The 14868-nt window shown below is 46.0% G+C and overlaps 1 protein-coding gene across 1 annotated transcript; it reads left to right on the forward strand.

Moving 5' to 3' along the window:
- The first annotated feature begins 9427 nt into the window (after window positions 1-9427).
- Window positions 9428-13169, forward strand: LOC124665366 (proline-rich receptor-like protein kinase PERK9). The gene is made up of 8 exons (XM_047202777.1): window positions 9428-10283; window positions 10376-10783; window positions 10880-10963; window positions 11050-11120; window positions 11212-11288; window positions 11393-11540; window positions 12646-12807; window positions 12894-13169. Exons 1-8 carry the CDS (start codon window positions 9428-9430, stop codon window positions 13077-13079), a joined length of 1992 nt encoding a protein of 663 aa, XP_047058733.1. The 3' UTR covers window positions 13080-13169.
- Window positions 13170-14868: the final 1699 nt, after the last annotated feature.

Below are 14868 nucleotides of genomic sequence, written 5' to 3' on the forward strand. Positions count from 1 at the left end.
TCGAGTTAAACTTTTCCAAACATTTTCCAATACTGCACAAACTTTGAAATTAAATAGTTTCAAATTGGCTAAACCAAATTTAGTGAATTTGATATTGTTGGAAAGCCACTGAAATTCTCTACAAAATTCCACTGGCCTCTTGGTCAATTTCTTTGTAGAATTAATGTGACAAAAATAACAAGCCAGGGACTTTTCCCTATTCAAATAATTCTTAAAAATCAACCAAAATATATATTAAGTTAATTCCAACTCTAATAGCTCACATTTGACTTACACTAATTGTTTATGCAATAAAATGGTGTGGTCACTTTGCATGATCATGCCATGGTTTTGTGAATGGATATTTTGGCTAGTTTAACTAGTGATATTGTCCAAAACTATTAAAGTTAAATGGTGTGAAGTCTTATACTTCATTTAAACTTGTCTCACATGAATTCATGGGATGTTTGGACCCCTGGTTCCAAACTCTCTTATATGAATTTCTTGAGATTTAAATCAAATGTAGTGTTATTTAAAGGGTATGAGGTGTTCCACCTCATTTAAATCATTCTCCCAAATGATGATGATGATGAACATTTGACTTAGGTCAAGATGAGTTCATCCATGATTGTTGGAGAAATTAAATCTTAAGAAGAGTTCAATGAGAGGAAATTATTTCTCAAGAACCCTATGGAAGCTATCATGTACATATGGAATACAAATTCTATTTAAACCCCACAACCCATGCACCCTAGTTTATTTATGTGTGTGCATAGAGTAGTTGGTGTGTTTATTTGTGAGGTGTGGAATAGCCATTGAATTAGTGAGTAATTATACTCGTATTCAAATTTAGACGGTAGCACCGGAGAGTACGCCGAAGAAGAAGGTTGCTACCAGGAGGAGGAGGAGGAACAGTTTGAGAACTACCAAGGCAAGCTAAATTACTATGCAAGCTAATATTCTTGCTAGGTGCAAAGCCCCTTGGGGCATGGCACCATGTTTCTGATCCTTTTCTTGTGTGAACCCATCCCAAGTTTTTACTTGTTTTCTAAATGATTTACTTTTATAGTTAACTTTGGTCAAAGTACAAGTTGGATACTAGAGTAGTGAGTTAGTCTCTTCCAAGCAAAGCAAGGTAGCACCCCTCATGAATTAGAGCTAGTGCTAATAAACTAAACTTGACTACTCTAGATGGGAACCTTGTGATTTTGAAAGGAGTTTGAAACCTTGGAATGAAGATGCATTCCATTGAATGATTTTTTTAAGGTGAATATGACCAAGAGAAGATGGTGATTTTTGATAAAACATGATGTTGGTTTGAATGCGATACCTTTCCAATTCTCAAGTACCCCCACAATACACTGATTATGGGTAGGGCTTAACTGGAAGTTTATGCGTCTTAGTATGGGTTCCCTCTAAACAAGCGTCATCGGGGTTATGCCGAAAGCTGCCTCTACCACAAAAGAAACGATATGATATGATGCGAAATGAGGTGAATGTCCGGCCCAAGCCTGTGCGGTTCCCGGAGTTGACGGTTGGTCTTCACTTGGGAGGCCAAGCTCATGGGGAGAGGTGCTCATACTAGGGTTCGTAAGTGAAAGGTTATGGTTGATGATCCGCGTCTTGTGTTACGATTATTCGGGAAATCCCGACGGATGAAATCAAATGTTGTGGCACAAGTGTGCAACCTCTGCGCGAGTGTAAACCTATTCGAATAGCCGCGTCCACGGTTACGGACGGTTGGAAAGGCCATACAGTTTCCGATGTCATATCTTTGAAAATGATGTTGAAAGGTGATGGTGAAATGACTTGTGGTGGATTGAATTGAATTCACCACTTGAATGGTGGGAATGACACTAATGTTCCCACTTGAGTTAGTTAGCACTTGAGTAAGCTTTTCTCAAAACTTTGTGAACTAAAACTAGCTTTATGCAAATAAACTAGAGCTTAGCAAACCCTACTAGAATGTCTAGCACTTACTTTAGTATTAGTTTGCGAGTACTCAACGTACTCACGGCTTTGTCCCTGGCTATTCAAATGGCCAGAGTATGAAGAGGACCAAGGAGATGACCAGCAGGACGCCTACGACAACTAAGCGCCTTCCGACGTCAAGCGTTGGCCTGTGGACTCGAGAGTCCTTGTATCTTACGCTTCCGCTATGTTGAACTATGAACTTGTGTTTGTTCGTTGATCGATAGATCAACTATTCGTGTAATATGAATCATGTGATTCCAAATTTGTAAGACTTATGGTTTGTAATGAATGATGACTGTGATACTTAACTATTATGCCTCGCAACAACAATATTCCTGGGATTGCGATGTATGACATAATAGGCATTCGGACTTAAAAATCCTGGTGTTGACAATATATTTATTGGAATTAGATCATAATACATGTTGTTCTTAATATTATATTTTATCCCATTTGTGTGTGCACATCTGTAGGTAAATCCTTAGCCCTGAGCTATATCCATTCATCGATACAAAACCAACAAAAAGTAACGTTTGTTCTAGTAAGCAAAAATACTAAAAGTCCATAAGGTCTTGCTCAACGTAATATTACACCACAACAAATTATTCTCAAGGTTTGATAAACCTAGGTATTCTAGGAAAAAGAAGTTATACTACATCAAAAACCGAATCGAAGATATCACAACCCTCTTCACCTGAAAAGCCCTTGTTAGTGGCATCAGTAGGATTGTCAGGGGTGCCATTTAGGACCACCGTATCACATTCCTAGGTCTCAGCATCCTCAGGTGAAGAGGCAACTGGAGGTGTACCGAGGGGATCACTTGACTGCATGGCTTGTTGTTGGCGAAGTCGAACGAAAAGATGTTCTGCATCTCATCATAGTCGGTGATGGGAGTGTTCAGGACTCGACGCCATTGGGCAAGGTAGTGATCCATGATGAAGTGCAACAATGGTGGAGGACAATGTGATAACTGTGATGTGGCCGTGGTAATGGTTGCTCTCCAAGATGATGCATTTGGTCTCCTTGCAACATTGAGCTCCGCTAAGATCTCAAAGCCTGCTAATGATGAGCAACCTGACCCTCCACTTCCTCAGGTGGTTGTACACCTGCATGGAGCTAACGTCGGCACCACAATTCTACATGAGATCCTTGGCCACAGTAGTCAGATGGACTTCTTTGTATCCCTTGTTAGCCCTGACGCCGCTCTTGATCAACTTGCACATCTTCTCTAGAACGAAGGTGGACATGAAGGGAGCCATTTCATCGGCCCATTTTATGCAACCTTCATCGCCCTCTCCGCGTGAGTACTATACTGGGCGGCCTTCTTCTTCTGGGCAATATATCTTTGCCACCACCTCTGCCACGACCTTGGACACGAGGCTAGCCACAAGGCCCTCCACCACCGGCACATATATCACATGGGTCTAAATTATGGGTTTGTGAATCAGGCACAAATGAGGGGTATACGAGGCCCCAACATAGATAATGTCCTAGCTAAAGCCATGACACATCGAGTCCTACAACTAGCACACAACACAGGTCAGTGTAACAAGTTGCAGATCTAACAACACACAAGATGCACATGCATCCATCCACAACACAAGAGATGAATCTACATGGGCACGAACAAGACATGACACATGGTGGTGCAAGATTTCATGAACCTTCATACTATAAGCACATATCAACGTACTCTACAAATGCTACACTGTTGGACACTACCAACTCTAGATCAGTGATGACCAAGCACTACGCTTGCAACTTAATACTGGAAGGGGTTCGGATGATAACCTGAAGGTGAATTATTAGTCATAGATGCAGTTGGATTACGGTATATGTATTATGTTGTAATGCCCAATTAAATACTAAAGTAACCTTTATCTTATCATAGCATGCATTGTCATGCCCTCACAATTATCAATTGCCCAACTGTAATTTGTTCACCCAACACATGTTATTTGGAGAGTTACTACTAGCGTAGATAGCTGGGAACCCCGGTCCTTCTGTCATCATCATTGCTCTACGCACTGGAATATTTTCCGGTGTCATCTCCTCACTTCTACTGCTGTTTTGTTACTATTTCCATTGCTCTCATATTACTGCTGCTTTCACATCACCCCTGTTACAAGTGCTTTTCCAGGTGCAGCTGAATTGACAACTCCGTTGTTAAGGCTTATAAGTATTCTTTACCTCCCCTTGTGTCGAATCAATAAGTTTAGGTTTTACTTCCCTCGAAGACTGTTGCGATCCCCTATACTTGTGGGTCATCAAGGACGAGCATGATTTAAGCTTGGGGATGCTAATACGTTGCAAACGTATCTATAATTTTTGATGATCCATGCTTGTTTTACACAAATTTCTATATGTTTTGTTTACACTTTGTGGCACTTTTATGTATTTTTTGAAACTAACCTATTAACAAGATGCCACAGTGCCAGTTCCCTGTTTTCTGCAGCTTGTATTTCAGAAAAGTTGTACATGAAATATTCTCGGAATTGGACGAAACGAAAGCCGAAGTTCCTATTTTACTGTAATGAAGACGAAGTCCAGAGGGCAGACGAAGAAGTGCCAGGAGGCGGCCACGCCATGCCTAGGTGCGGGCCACCCCTGGCCACGCCTAGGGGTGGTGTGGGCCCCTCGGGCGCCCACCGACCTCGCCCTTCCGCCTATAAACACATATGGTCGGGAAAAACCTAAATACCCGTCGCGGCCGCCATCGCGGACCCTAGCTCAGGAGGGTTCTGAAGCTCTTCTCGACACCCTGCCGGAGAGGGAGATCATCACCGGAGGCCTCTACATCGCCACGCCCGCCTCCGAAGTGATGCGTGAGTAGTTCATCTCTGGACTACGGGTCCATAGCAGTAGCTAGATGGTTGTCTTCTCCACTTTATGCTTCATGTTTAGATCTTGTGAGCTGCCTATCATGATCAAGATCATCTTTATGTAATGCTACATGTTGTGTTTGCTGGGATCCGATGAATATTGAATACTATGGTTGAGATTGATTATATATTTGTCATATGTTATTTGTGATCTTGCATCCTCTCCGTTGCTAGTAGATGCTCTGGCCAAGTATGTGCTTGTGACTCCAAGAGGGAGTATTTATGCTCGATAGTGGGTTCATGCCTCTAGTAATCTGGGAGAGTGACAATAACTTGTAAGGTTGTAGATGTGCTGTTGCTACTAGGGAGAAAACAACAATTCTTTATTCAAGGATAATTCTATTGTTTACTTTACATACTTTGTTTAATTCAATAATCTGTTGCTTGCAACTTAATACTAAAAGGGGTGCAGATGCTAACCGGAAGGTGGATTATTAGTCATAGACGCAGTTGGATTACGATCTATGTATCATGTTGTAATGCCCAAATGAATGTCATAGTAATCATCTTGTCATGTATGGTCTTTATTCTGTCAATTGCCCAGCTGTAATTTGTTCACCCAACATGTTATTTATCTTTATAGAGAGACACCTCTAGTGAACTACGGACCCCGGTCCTTTTTTTACACTGATAAAACCATCTACTGCAAACACCTGTTCGATATGTTTACTTACTGCAAGTATTGTTCTCTTTATTTCACTGTAAACAAACATCTCTTTCCACACTATACGGTTAATCTTTTGTTTTCAGCAAAACCAGTGAGATTGACAACCTCACTGCAAGTTGGGGCAAAGTATTTTGGTTGTGTTGTGTGCAGGTTCCATGTTGTTGCTGACACTGGTAGTGCGCCCTGCAAAAAGTCAGCTAGCAACACCTTCAGAAGTGATTTCTTTCTCCTACTGGTCGATTAAACCTTGGTTTCTTACTGAGAGAAAACTTGCTACTGTGCTCATCATAGCTTCCTCTTGTGGTTCCCCAACGGTGTGCTTTGCACAACATCAATCTCCGCCGAGGCCTCCTTCCACCACTCTATTTGTTACTCATTCATGTCCTTCGTGTTCATCATCATGATCTCCCTCTCTCCGGCCAATAGTTGCTTCATTGCTATGGCTTTCTTCACATTGATCCCCATCTCCTCCAACTTGGCCTTGTTCCTTGCTTCCTCTCGGCAAGCTTCAACCTTTGCAAGACTCACCTCTTTCCTCTTCTCGATAATGACAAGCTTTGTCTCCAAAGTCTTGGCCACTATCACCTCCTTCGACTTCATCATTTGATCAAATTTGTCCCTCAACAATGCTGCCTCCCTGTCGTCGTGCTGAACAGACAGATGCCATAGGATGACTTAAGTTGGGGCCGGATGTACGCTTGAGGATCCGGAGGAGGGGAAGGTTGAGAGGAAAAGCAGTAGAGCTCTAAGGACAAGCCAACAAGATGTATGTATTCACGAGATCAACGGGGAGCTACAGAACATGGCCTCTGGCTAGAGGTTGAAGATGTACGACAACTAGCCTATCTCCTACCGAAGCTACCCAAGACTCGGTCCTCTCCGCATAGGGGTGCCCCTCCTCTCCTTATATAGTGGAGAGGAGGCTTACAAGGGAAGAAACCCTAGGGGTATCTTTGCTGATCTAAGCTTCTTTATAAAGCTTCTTTGACTCCAGGGGTGACGCTCCCTTCTTTAATCGATGGGCTGATGACCTCCTCCGGTATCTTTTACGTCATCTTTTTCTCTGACCACAGGGCATCGATTAAACCTGAACTGCTTTGCTCATCTTGTCCTTTGGTCCTTGAAGGTATCTTTGACCAGGGTGCCAACATGCTACATTTGAGACTATGCCGGATCCCCGGTAACTTAACCGGTACAAACCAGATTCTTGTTCGTTTTATCATGAGAGTTTAGTTAGCTTGGGAGTGTCTCCGGCTTAGATATCACCGGTTGCCCTTGCTCCGGTATACCCCTCCTGGTATACCGGATTGTTTCATCCAGCACTGTTACACCAAGTCTTCATAATCTGGATTATCCTTTAATCCGGTTTATAAATACTTTATCATGACATATTTGCCATAGCCTTGACCTACCGGGAGTCATCCCCCCGACACTCCCCCTCAAGCTTCAGCCTCTCTTTGGCCTTCTTGTTTCCCTCCGGCTTGTCATTGTTCCGGCTCTCTTTCTCATCCTCAGTATCGTCCAGCGCAACCATTGCAGCTTTCTTGGGTGCTGTTTCTTCGTCCCTCAATTGCCACTTGGGGAGGTGTTGAAGCACATCAAAGCAATGTCCCATTGTGAAGCTCTTGCCCTTGCTGACGGCCATGTCTCTATAACTAGCATCGGCAATGCGGTCCTACATTTGCAAAATAAAGATGAAATCGTCTAGGTGTGGTCACCAAACCAAACACAAATTGTGCAAACAGAAAGTATGCAAATTCACTCGCATATTCGTCCATAGTTGCGCCGCTAGGAGGATTCAACACCACTTGATACATTGCTGCCGCCCAACGGCTACATGTCGGTTTAATCGCGTCCCAACGACCTTTGAGGGATCGGTACGTGCGATCGACGGGATGGCGAACGCGAGGCATCAGTTTATGGAATTTGTCCTTGATGCGTTGCCAGTACCGCTTCCCGGTTTGATCGGTGCCGGATACTGCATCCATCCCCACGACGGCCCAAGCTCGGCACAACGTTGCGTCTTCTATTTCCGTGTAGTTGTTGGCCCTTCTTTTCTTCTTCTTTCCATTGGCCTCGACCTCAACCACACCTTCGTCGCCTTCATATTCTTCCCCTTATCCCCCTTCATCCTCTTCTTCCTCCCCATCTGCGCCCATCCCAACGTTGAACGGAGCGAGTGGAGCAATGCTAACCTCGTCTAACATCTCCATGTACGAGGCGTTACCGTTCCTCCCAATAATCGGCCTCAATTTCCACTCGCAATTTAAACCGATTTGGAGTTGAAAGTTTTACCTTCTTTACTCGTCGGCGAGCACGTCTTGGGCGTCGTTCGCGTCGGCAACCTGCGGTGGCGACAACCGGGATGGGAGCGGCGGCAAGCCACCATGGCTCGTCGTGGTCTTCTACTATATCCTCTTATGCGCGGGATATCTTCGGTGCCGTCGGCTTGGCTGCGGCGGCTCCTTTGGCGACAGCCGGGACAGCACCGCTGGCCGCATCACCAGTTTGGGGGACCACGTGCATTCCCGTGCGTTGCCGCTTGAGGAAGCTCGTGGACGCGAACAGGCTGACGCCGTCGACGAGGGTGGTGGGGGTGGCGGGAGCTTCGGCGGCCACGGGAGAGGGTGGCGGGGCATGCGAGCTTGCTACGGCGGCTGGCTTTGTCGATTCGAGACTCATACCGGTGAGATCGGGCGACGGCGGCGGTAGTTGGGAGGAGGTAAAAGTTTCGTCGCGCAAACTAGTGGTTTCGTCCGGGTTGCGTTCGGTTCGCTCGTTCGACCCCTACAACGTAGTTGGGGTTTCGGTGTTGACCCGAAATCATTTTTTCGGTTTTAACTAATATATCGTCGCTGATATGCGTCTATTTTCGGACCGAATTTTAAACTAGCGGTTATTATTCGGTTTGGCCTGTTTACGGGTTGAGCTTGATATGCTCTAACATTGTACTAAAACAGGTTGTCCCGTTGGGCGCCATGGCCGAGCAGATGGTGTCGTTGGAGATGGCGTGAGGTGACGTAGCGGTTCCTTTCCCGTTCCCACCGTCCGCGGCGATCGGCGGGCGGCGCAGGGGTGAGAGATGAGGTCAGAGGGCCCGTGGGTGGAGGCAGTAGCGACAATGTGCACGAGAAATGCCCATTTTTCTAGTGCTCTTTTTTCTCCCCAACTCAACTCCCTATGCCGCCCGCTGCACTGTGCTTCACTTCACGCTCCAGCTATTTCCCATATGGACCTGGCACCAACCCCTCTCCCCCTCTCGTCCCGCACACCCAAAAGAGAAAAAAACTACACTATTTTCTTTCTCGTTGGAAAAAACAAGGAAAGAGAGAGCGAGCGCCGAGCGAGCGAGAAAATTATACTACCACCACCACTACTGCTCTCTCTCTCTCTACTGTCCAGGCAGCCACGGACACCAAGGCAGAGGGCAGCAGGGACGGGGAAGAGGAGCGAGAAAGGGATGACCTCGGCGTGCTGAGCTGAGCTTGCGATTGGTGTGCGGTGCGGCGCTGCATTGCAGTCGGCGACAAGGATCGTCCGCCTGCGACTCGGATCTTGGCAAGAAGCTGAGCTCGGCAGACTGCTGCTGGCCATTGGCCTGCCCGTCCAGCGCCGCCCTGCGTGATCTGCTGCGCGCCACCGCGCGCGCGCCGCCGCCCCTCTTCGTTGCGTGGGTGCGAGGGTTCGGATCTTGCGGCGTCGCTGTCGCGAGCCTCCCCTCTCCTCTCCTCCCCAGGGTAGGGTGGGTGGCAGCTCCCGCCCATTCAAGCGGTGGTTCGCTCCGCGCCTGATTGGGGACAGCCGGCCGACCGCGTAGGGAGGAGATCTGCCCGTCGCCGCCGACCTGCAGATCCCCTGACCGCGCGCCCACGCCCACGCTGCACTGCTGTGGAGATACTTCCGGAGCTTCGCGGTGGCCGTCGGGATGGGCGGCGGCGCGGATCCATTCATGCCGCCGCAGCCGGCCACGTCGGCGTACGCCGTGCCGCACGGCGAGCCGCAGCCCGCCCCGCGCCCGCCAGGCTGCCCCTACTCCTCCTCCGCCTCGTCCCCGCCCGTCTCCACCTCCTACCACTCCCTGCCCCCAGCGACATCCCCTCCGCCGGTAAGCAGCCCCCCTCCAGCCTCCCCGCCGCCCTCGCCATCGCCCTCGCCTCCCCCGCCCGAGCCGACATTGCCGCCAACACCGGCATTGTCACCCCCACCACCAGACGCTCCGCCTCCAACCGTCCCACCACCGCCCTACGCCGAGCCGCAGGCGCCACCACCCCCTACGGCAACCGACCAGCCGCGCGTGCAGCCCCGCGTGTACCCTTCGCCGCCGCCCCCATCCCTCCCCCCGCCCCCGCCCGTAGCCGTCTCGCCACCTGCCCCGCCTCCATCCCACCCACCATCGCCCTCGCCCGCTCCATCCCCAACACCCGCACCCGCGCCGGTCGCGGCCTACTCCCCTCCGCCCCCGCCGCGAATCACCCCTCCCCCGCCACCGCCCCACCACCCCAGGCCACATTACGTCACCTCGCGCTCGCCCGTGAGGCCGCATTCAAACTCCACCCGCTCGCCTCCTGGCAACAACATCGAGATATCCAGGGGCACGGCCACCACCATTGTGGCGGTTGCCAGCCTCGCCATGCTCAGCTTCATCGGCGCCACCATCTGGCTCGTCAAGAAGAAGCGCCGCCGGGCTGAGCCTCCTGCTGCCGGACTGCCGACGCAGCAACCACCTCCCCCGCCGCCACCCAATTACATTCCCTCCTCTGCTGCATCCTCGCTAGCATCAGGTACTACTACAAAACACAACCACCTCAGTATTAACGCATACCTATTTTTGCGTTTCCTAACTTTAGCCATGCTCATTATTTGTGTCTTCCAGACGGATTCTACTTGCGATCACCGGGGTATCCATTCATGAGGTCCAGCACCGGGAGCCATGGGTTCCCGTACTCGCCGGCCGACTCCGGGATAGGCTACTCCAGGATGCTGTTCACGCCGGAGAATTTGTCAGCAATCTCAAATGACTACGCGGAGGAGAACCTTTTGGGAGAAGGCGGATTTGGGTGTGTCTACAAGGGCATCTTGCCGGATGGTCGACCTGTGGCTATCAAGAAGCTTAAGATTGGGAATGGGCAGGGAGAGCGTGAGTTCAGGGCCGAAGTTGATACTATCAGCAGAGTACATCATAGACATTTGGTTTCACTGGTGGGCTACTGCGTATCAGAGGGCCAGAGGATGCTTGTTTATGATTTCGTTCCCAATAACACCCTCTATTATCATCTCCATGGTGAGAACTCCCTTACATTAATCTTAGCTTCAGCAACACAATGGAATTGTTCATTGGTTACCTGGTCATTAACCATGTTTTTGCTTGAAATTTCAGTAAATGAAGTACCACTTGATTGGCGTACGAGGGTTAAGATTGCGGCTGGAGCAGCTCGTGGAATTGCTTACCTGCACGAAGATTGTAATATTTTCAGACTGAACTCTTTCTTCATTAATCCCTTGAACTAGTGTGGTTTTCTTAGCGTTGCTCTTTTTTGTGTTCATCAGGTCATCCTCGGATTATACATAGAGATATTAAATCATCTAATATTTTGTTGGATAACAACTTCGAAGCTCAGGTATGCTTTTACTCGGTGTACAAAACTTTTTGTGTGATTTTTCGGTTCCATTTATTTTCTAAAATTTCAATCTACCTTCAACAAAATCCAGGTTTCTGATTTTGGGCTTGCAAGGCTAGCGGGTGACACCAATACACATGTCAGTACGCGTGTTATGGGAACATTTGGGTAAGTAATCGTGTAAACATAGCCATAATTCTGCAATCGTCGATCAAAAATTTTGTGGTTAATCTGTGATCTAGAGTACTTACAATGTAATATATCCTCTACAGGTATTTGGCTCCAGAGTATGCATTGTCAGGCAAGTTGACAGCAAAATCTGATTTATATTCTTTTGGAGTGGTTCTTCTGGAACTTATTACTGGAAGAAAACCTGTTGACTCTTCTCAGCCGCTGGGAGATGAGAGTCTTGTCGAATGGGTGAGCTTCTTAAATATTCTGTACTTGTACTCCCCTCATTTTAGGTCCTAAATATGCATGCATTTTTCACATTCTAAAATATTTATTTGATTCATATCTTAATTCTAACAAGTAATAACTGACATTGTCGTGTTTCCCACCTATGTTACTTAGATGCTTCTAAATTTGGTTGATTTCCTGTCCATAGTACTACATAGTTGTTTCTGATCAATGCACTTGTTGAGATGAAACGTTCCAGATTCTAGGGCATGATATCATGCAGCATCTAAAGCCCTGGTGGGGCCTTCCCTAGATCACCTCTTTCACTCCAAAGTTGAACCCTTGGGTGCTTTTATTACAAGTTCACTCCTGCTGGCTGTTGTAATTTGTTAGTCCTCGCATTGGACCAGTTTCCATAGCATGTCGACTGAGAAAGTGATCTGGAGAGAACCAAGTTAGCTGAAAAGTTCCAGGCATTGGAGCTTTAATAAAAGTAGGCAACCAGACTATTCTTCCAGAGTGGCAAACAGAAAGTGGATAGAATGCTATTTAATGCAGTCTTCATGCTGTGATGAGTCATGAAAGAAGCTAGATGAGGACTTGGCAAGGGCTCAAGCAGCTTGAACAAGGACCAGGAGAAATATACAAATTATCCTAATACCTTGAGATGTGTGCTGTGAGTCTGTGAAGCAATTATAAGAGGAATTGATGCATCACACAAATGTGATGTCAGTGCTCTAAATGCATTCCCTTGTTTGCTATTGTCTAGTGTTCAGGGTTTGTGATTTGCATAATTTTCCGAATAGGTGTGGTTGCGTAATGGTAGATGCTGGTAATCCTAATCCATAATTGGCTGGCTGGGAAGTTGCTATGTCTTTTTTGTTTAGAAGTGGAGAGTTGCTGTGTCTTTTTTTATTTAGAAGTGGAGAGTTGCTATGTCTATTATGAACAACAATATGGACAAAGATGGGTTACAACAAAGAGTTGGGACCTACTTGGCTTGATACAACTTTTGTTCAGTTTTGAGCAAAGCAATGGAAATGGAATTTTTCATCTTTAATCATGAGACTAGGACCAGCTTTTCGGGGCATGATCTTACTCAAACTTCTCTTGCTTAAATTTTCAGGCTCGGCCCTTTCTCACGGATGCAATTGAACATCGAGAATTTGGTGACCTTCCTGATCCAAGGATGGAAAACAAGTTTGAAGAAAATGAGATGTTTCACATGATAGGAGCTGCAGCTGCATGCATTCGGCATTCTGCAGTGATGAGACCTCGAATGGGGCAGGTAAGAAACCTTTCATTCCAACTCATTTTTGAATGAAATTGAACCAAAGGACTGAGCCGTCACCATGTATTCTTTGTTCATCTCAGGTGGTAAGAGCATTGGATAGTTTAGCCGACTCTAACCTAAACAATGGCCTTCAACCTGGCCGGAGCGAGGTATTCTTAGAACCACGAACGGAAGAGATTAGATTGTTCCAGCTGAGAGAATTTGGCAGCCGGGATTGTAGTGACGACTTGAGCCAAGCTAGCTGGAGAAGTCGGAGAGATCTGTAAAGAGCGTCGGTACACGATCATTAACAATTTTTTTGGTCATTCTTTACATGTAATTATCTCTTTTACATGATTTTTTTCTCCCTGACGCAATTCTTGTTCCCCTCGAAGTAAATTTTGCATTCTTTCAGGAGTTAAGTAAATTCCTTCTTTCTTTTTCTGGTGAAATGAAGAATATACAGAAAGTTTGCCTTCTGGCATTCCCAGATAAAAATAACTGTAATATGTTCTCTGTTTTCTGGTGAGACCAGATTGCTGCCTTGCACTGCAAAGGTTTTAGACCGCAAAAGCTGGTTGACTCAGGCCTTGTATTAAGCACAAGTACAATAATTAGTATGCATGTTAGTAGCAGTAATGATTATCCTGAATGTAATCCAGTGGATCTTATGCTCAATCATTCAAGCCGGTGGGAACTTCCCTGTCTCGTTCCTCGCCCCTGCCACTTGTGGTGGTTGCTGTGTCACCTGCCTGGAAAAACATCTTCAGTCTGATGCTCTGATATGATAGATCGTTGAGATTTCTACTCGTGGATTTCATTTCTCTCGCGTCCATCCGTCGGTTGACGATTAAATGCCTAATAATTTGGAGTGGCTGCCGCATGATGGGAAAAGGGAACCGGTGGCAGATGGTAATGTAGCACCAAGAAATATGCGCACGATCTGCACTGGGCTGTCGGTTGGCATCGACATTCATTTTTCTTCACTATTTGTTCAAACTATGCGTGGGCATAACTCGGGCCGGGCCAGAAAAAGCACGAAGCTAAAGAGCTAGGCCCAGACCTGGCTCAAAGGCCCAAAAGCCCGCCTCTTCCTTAATGCGCCCACCTGTGAAGCCTCGGCCCACCTGACCCGGCCGCCAGCCTAAATTTCAGGCCCATTCCCGGTATATACGGGCTGGGCTGCCCATGCCAAGTTATACTTCAACTGCACTGCGACCTGGAAGGAGGCTTGCATTGTGGGAAACCTAGCTTGACACTCGACGCTTTCGAAAATGTTCTCATTCAAAAAACGGAAAACAAAAAAATCTTCATATTTAAAAAGTTTCAGATTAGAAAAACTCAATATTTTTAAAATTGTTCAAATTTTAAGAAATAAAATTTGAAAAATGTTCATTTTTAAACAATAAAAATTTAAAGTATTCATATTTAAAAAAAACATAAAAACATATAAAAACATATAAAAACATATAAAAACATAAAAGAAAGATAGGAAAAGAAAGAAATCGAGAAAATCGAAAGCCGTTTGTTCCTCGCCTTATTCATCAGGATAAAATAAAACAAGAAGTAAACGATTCTGGAATTCACTCATAGCTGCCAAGCTAGTGATCTCGTTTAAAAGGAAAAAACCGAAAAGTGAATTTTGGGTCTAAAAAAATTCTGGAAAAAATATATAAGTACATATACATGCCTACTATACACAGTCAAATTTACAGCGAAATATCTTCTCATATATGATCTACACACAAAAGAAAAAGACAAATGTTGAAAGTAATATGAGTTCCTTGCCACAATTTCGTGAGTTTTGCGTAGCATACAATACACCACGTTATCTAGCAAAACACTACAAAGATGAAGATAACATACGTATGCATCTACATAAATTTTGGCTTTTTTAAAACACTAATTAACATTTCTATTTTTTTTAAATACCAGATCACTCGAACTCGTGAGCCAAAACATCCCTCAGTAGCCAGTGGAGCCAAAACATATTATCTTGATACTTGTCCGTGATTTTTTTTCACGAAAATGATAAAATATCTAAATCACAAAATAATGATTGGATTTCTATTGTTC

This window comes from Lolium rigidum, chromosome 6 (genome assembly GCF_022539505.1).
Source record: "Lolium rigidum isolate FL_2022 chromosome 6, APGP_CSIRO_Lrig_0.1, whole genome shotgun sequence".
Classification (NCBI taxonomy): Eukaryota; Viridiplantae; Streptophyta; class Magnoliopsida; order Poales; family Poaceae; genus Lolium; species Lolium rigidum.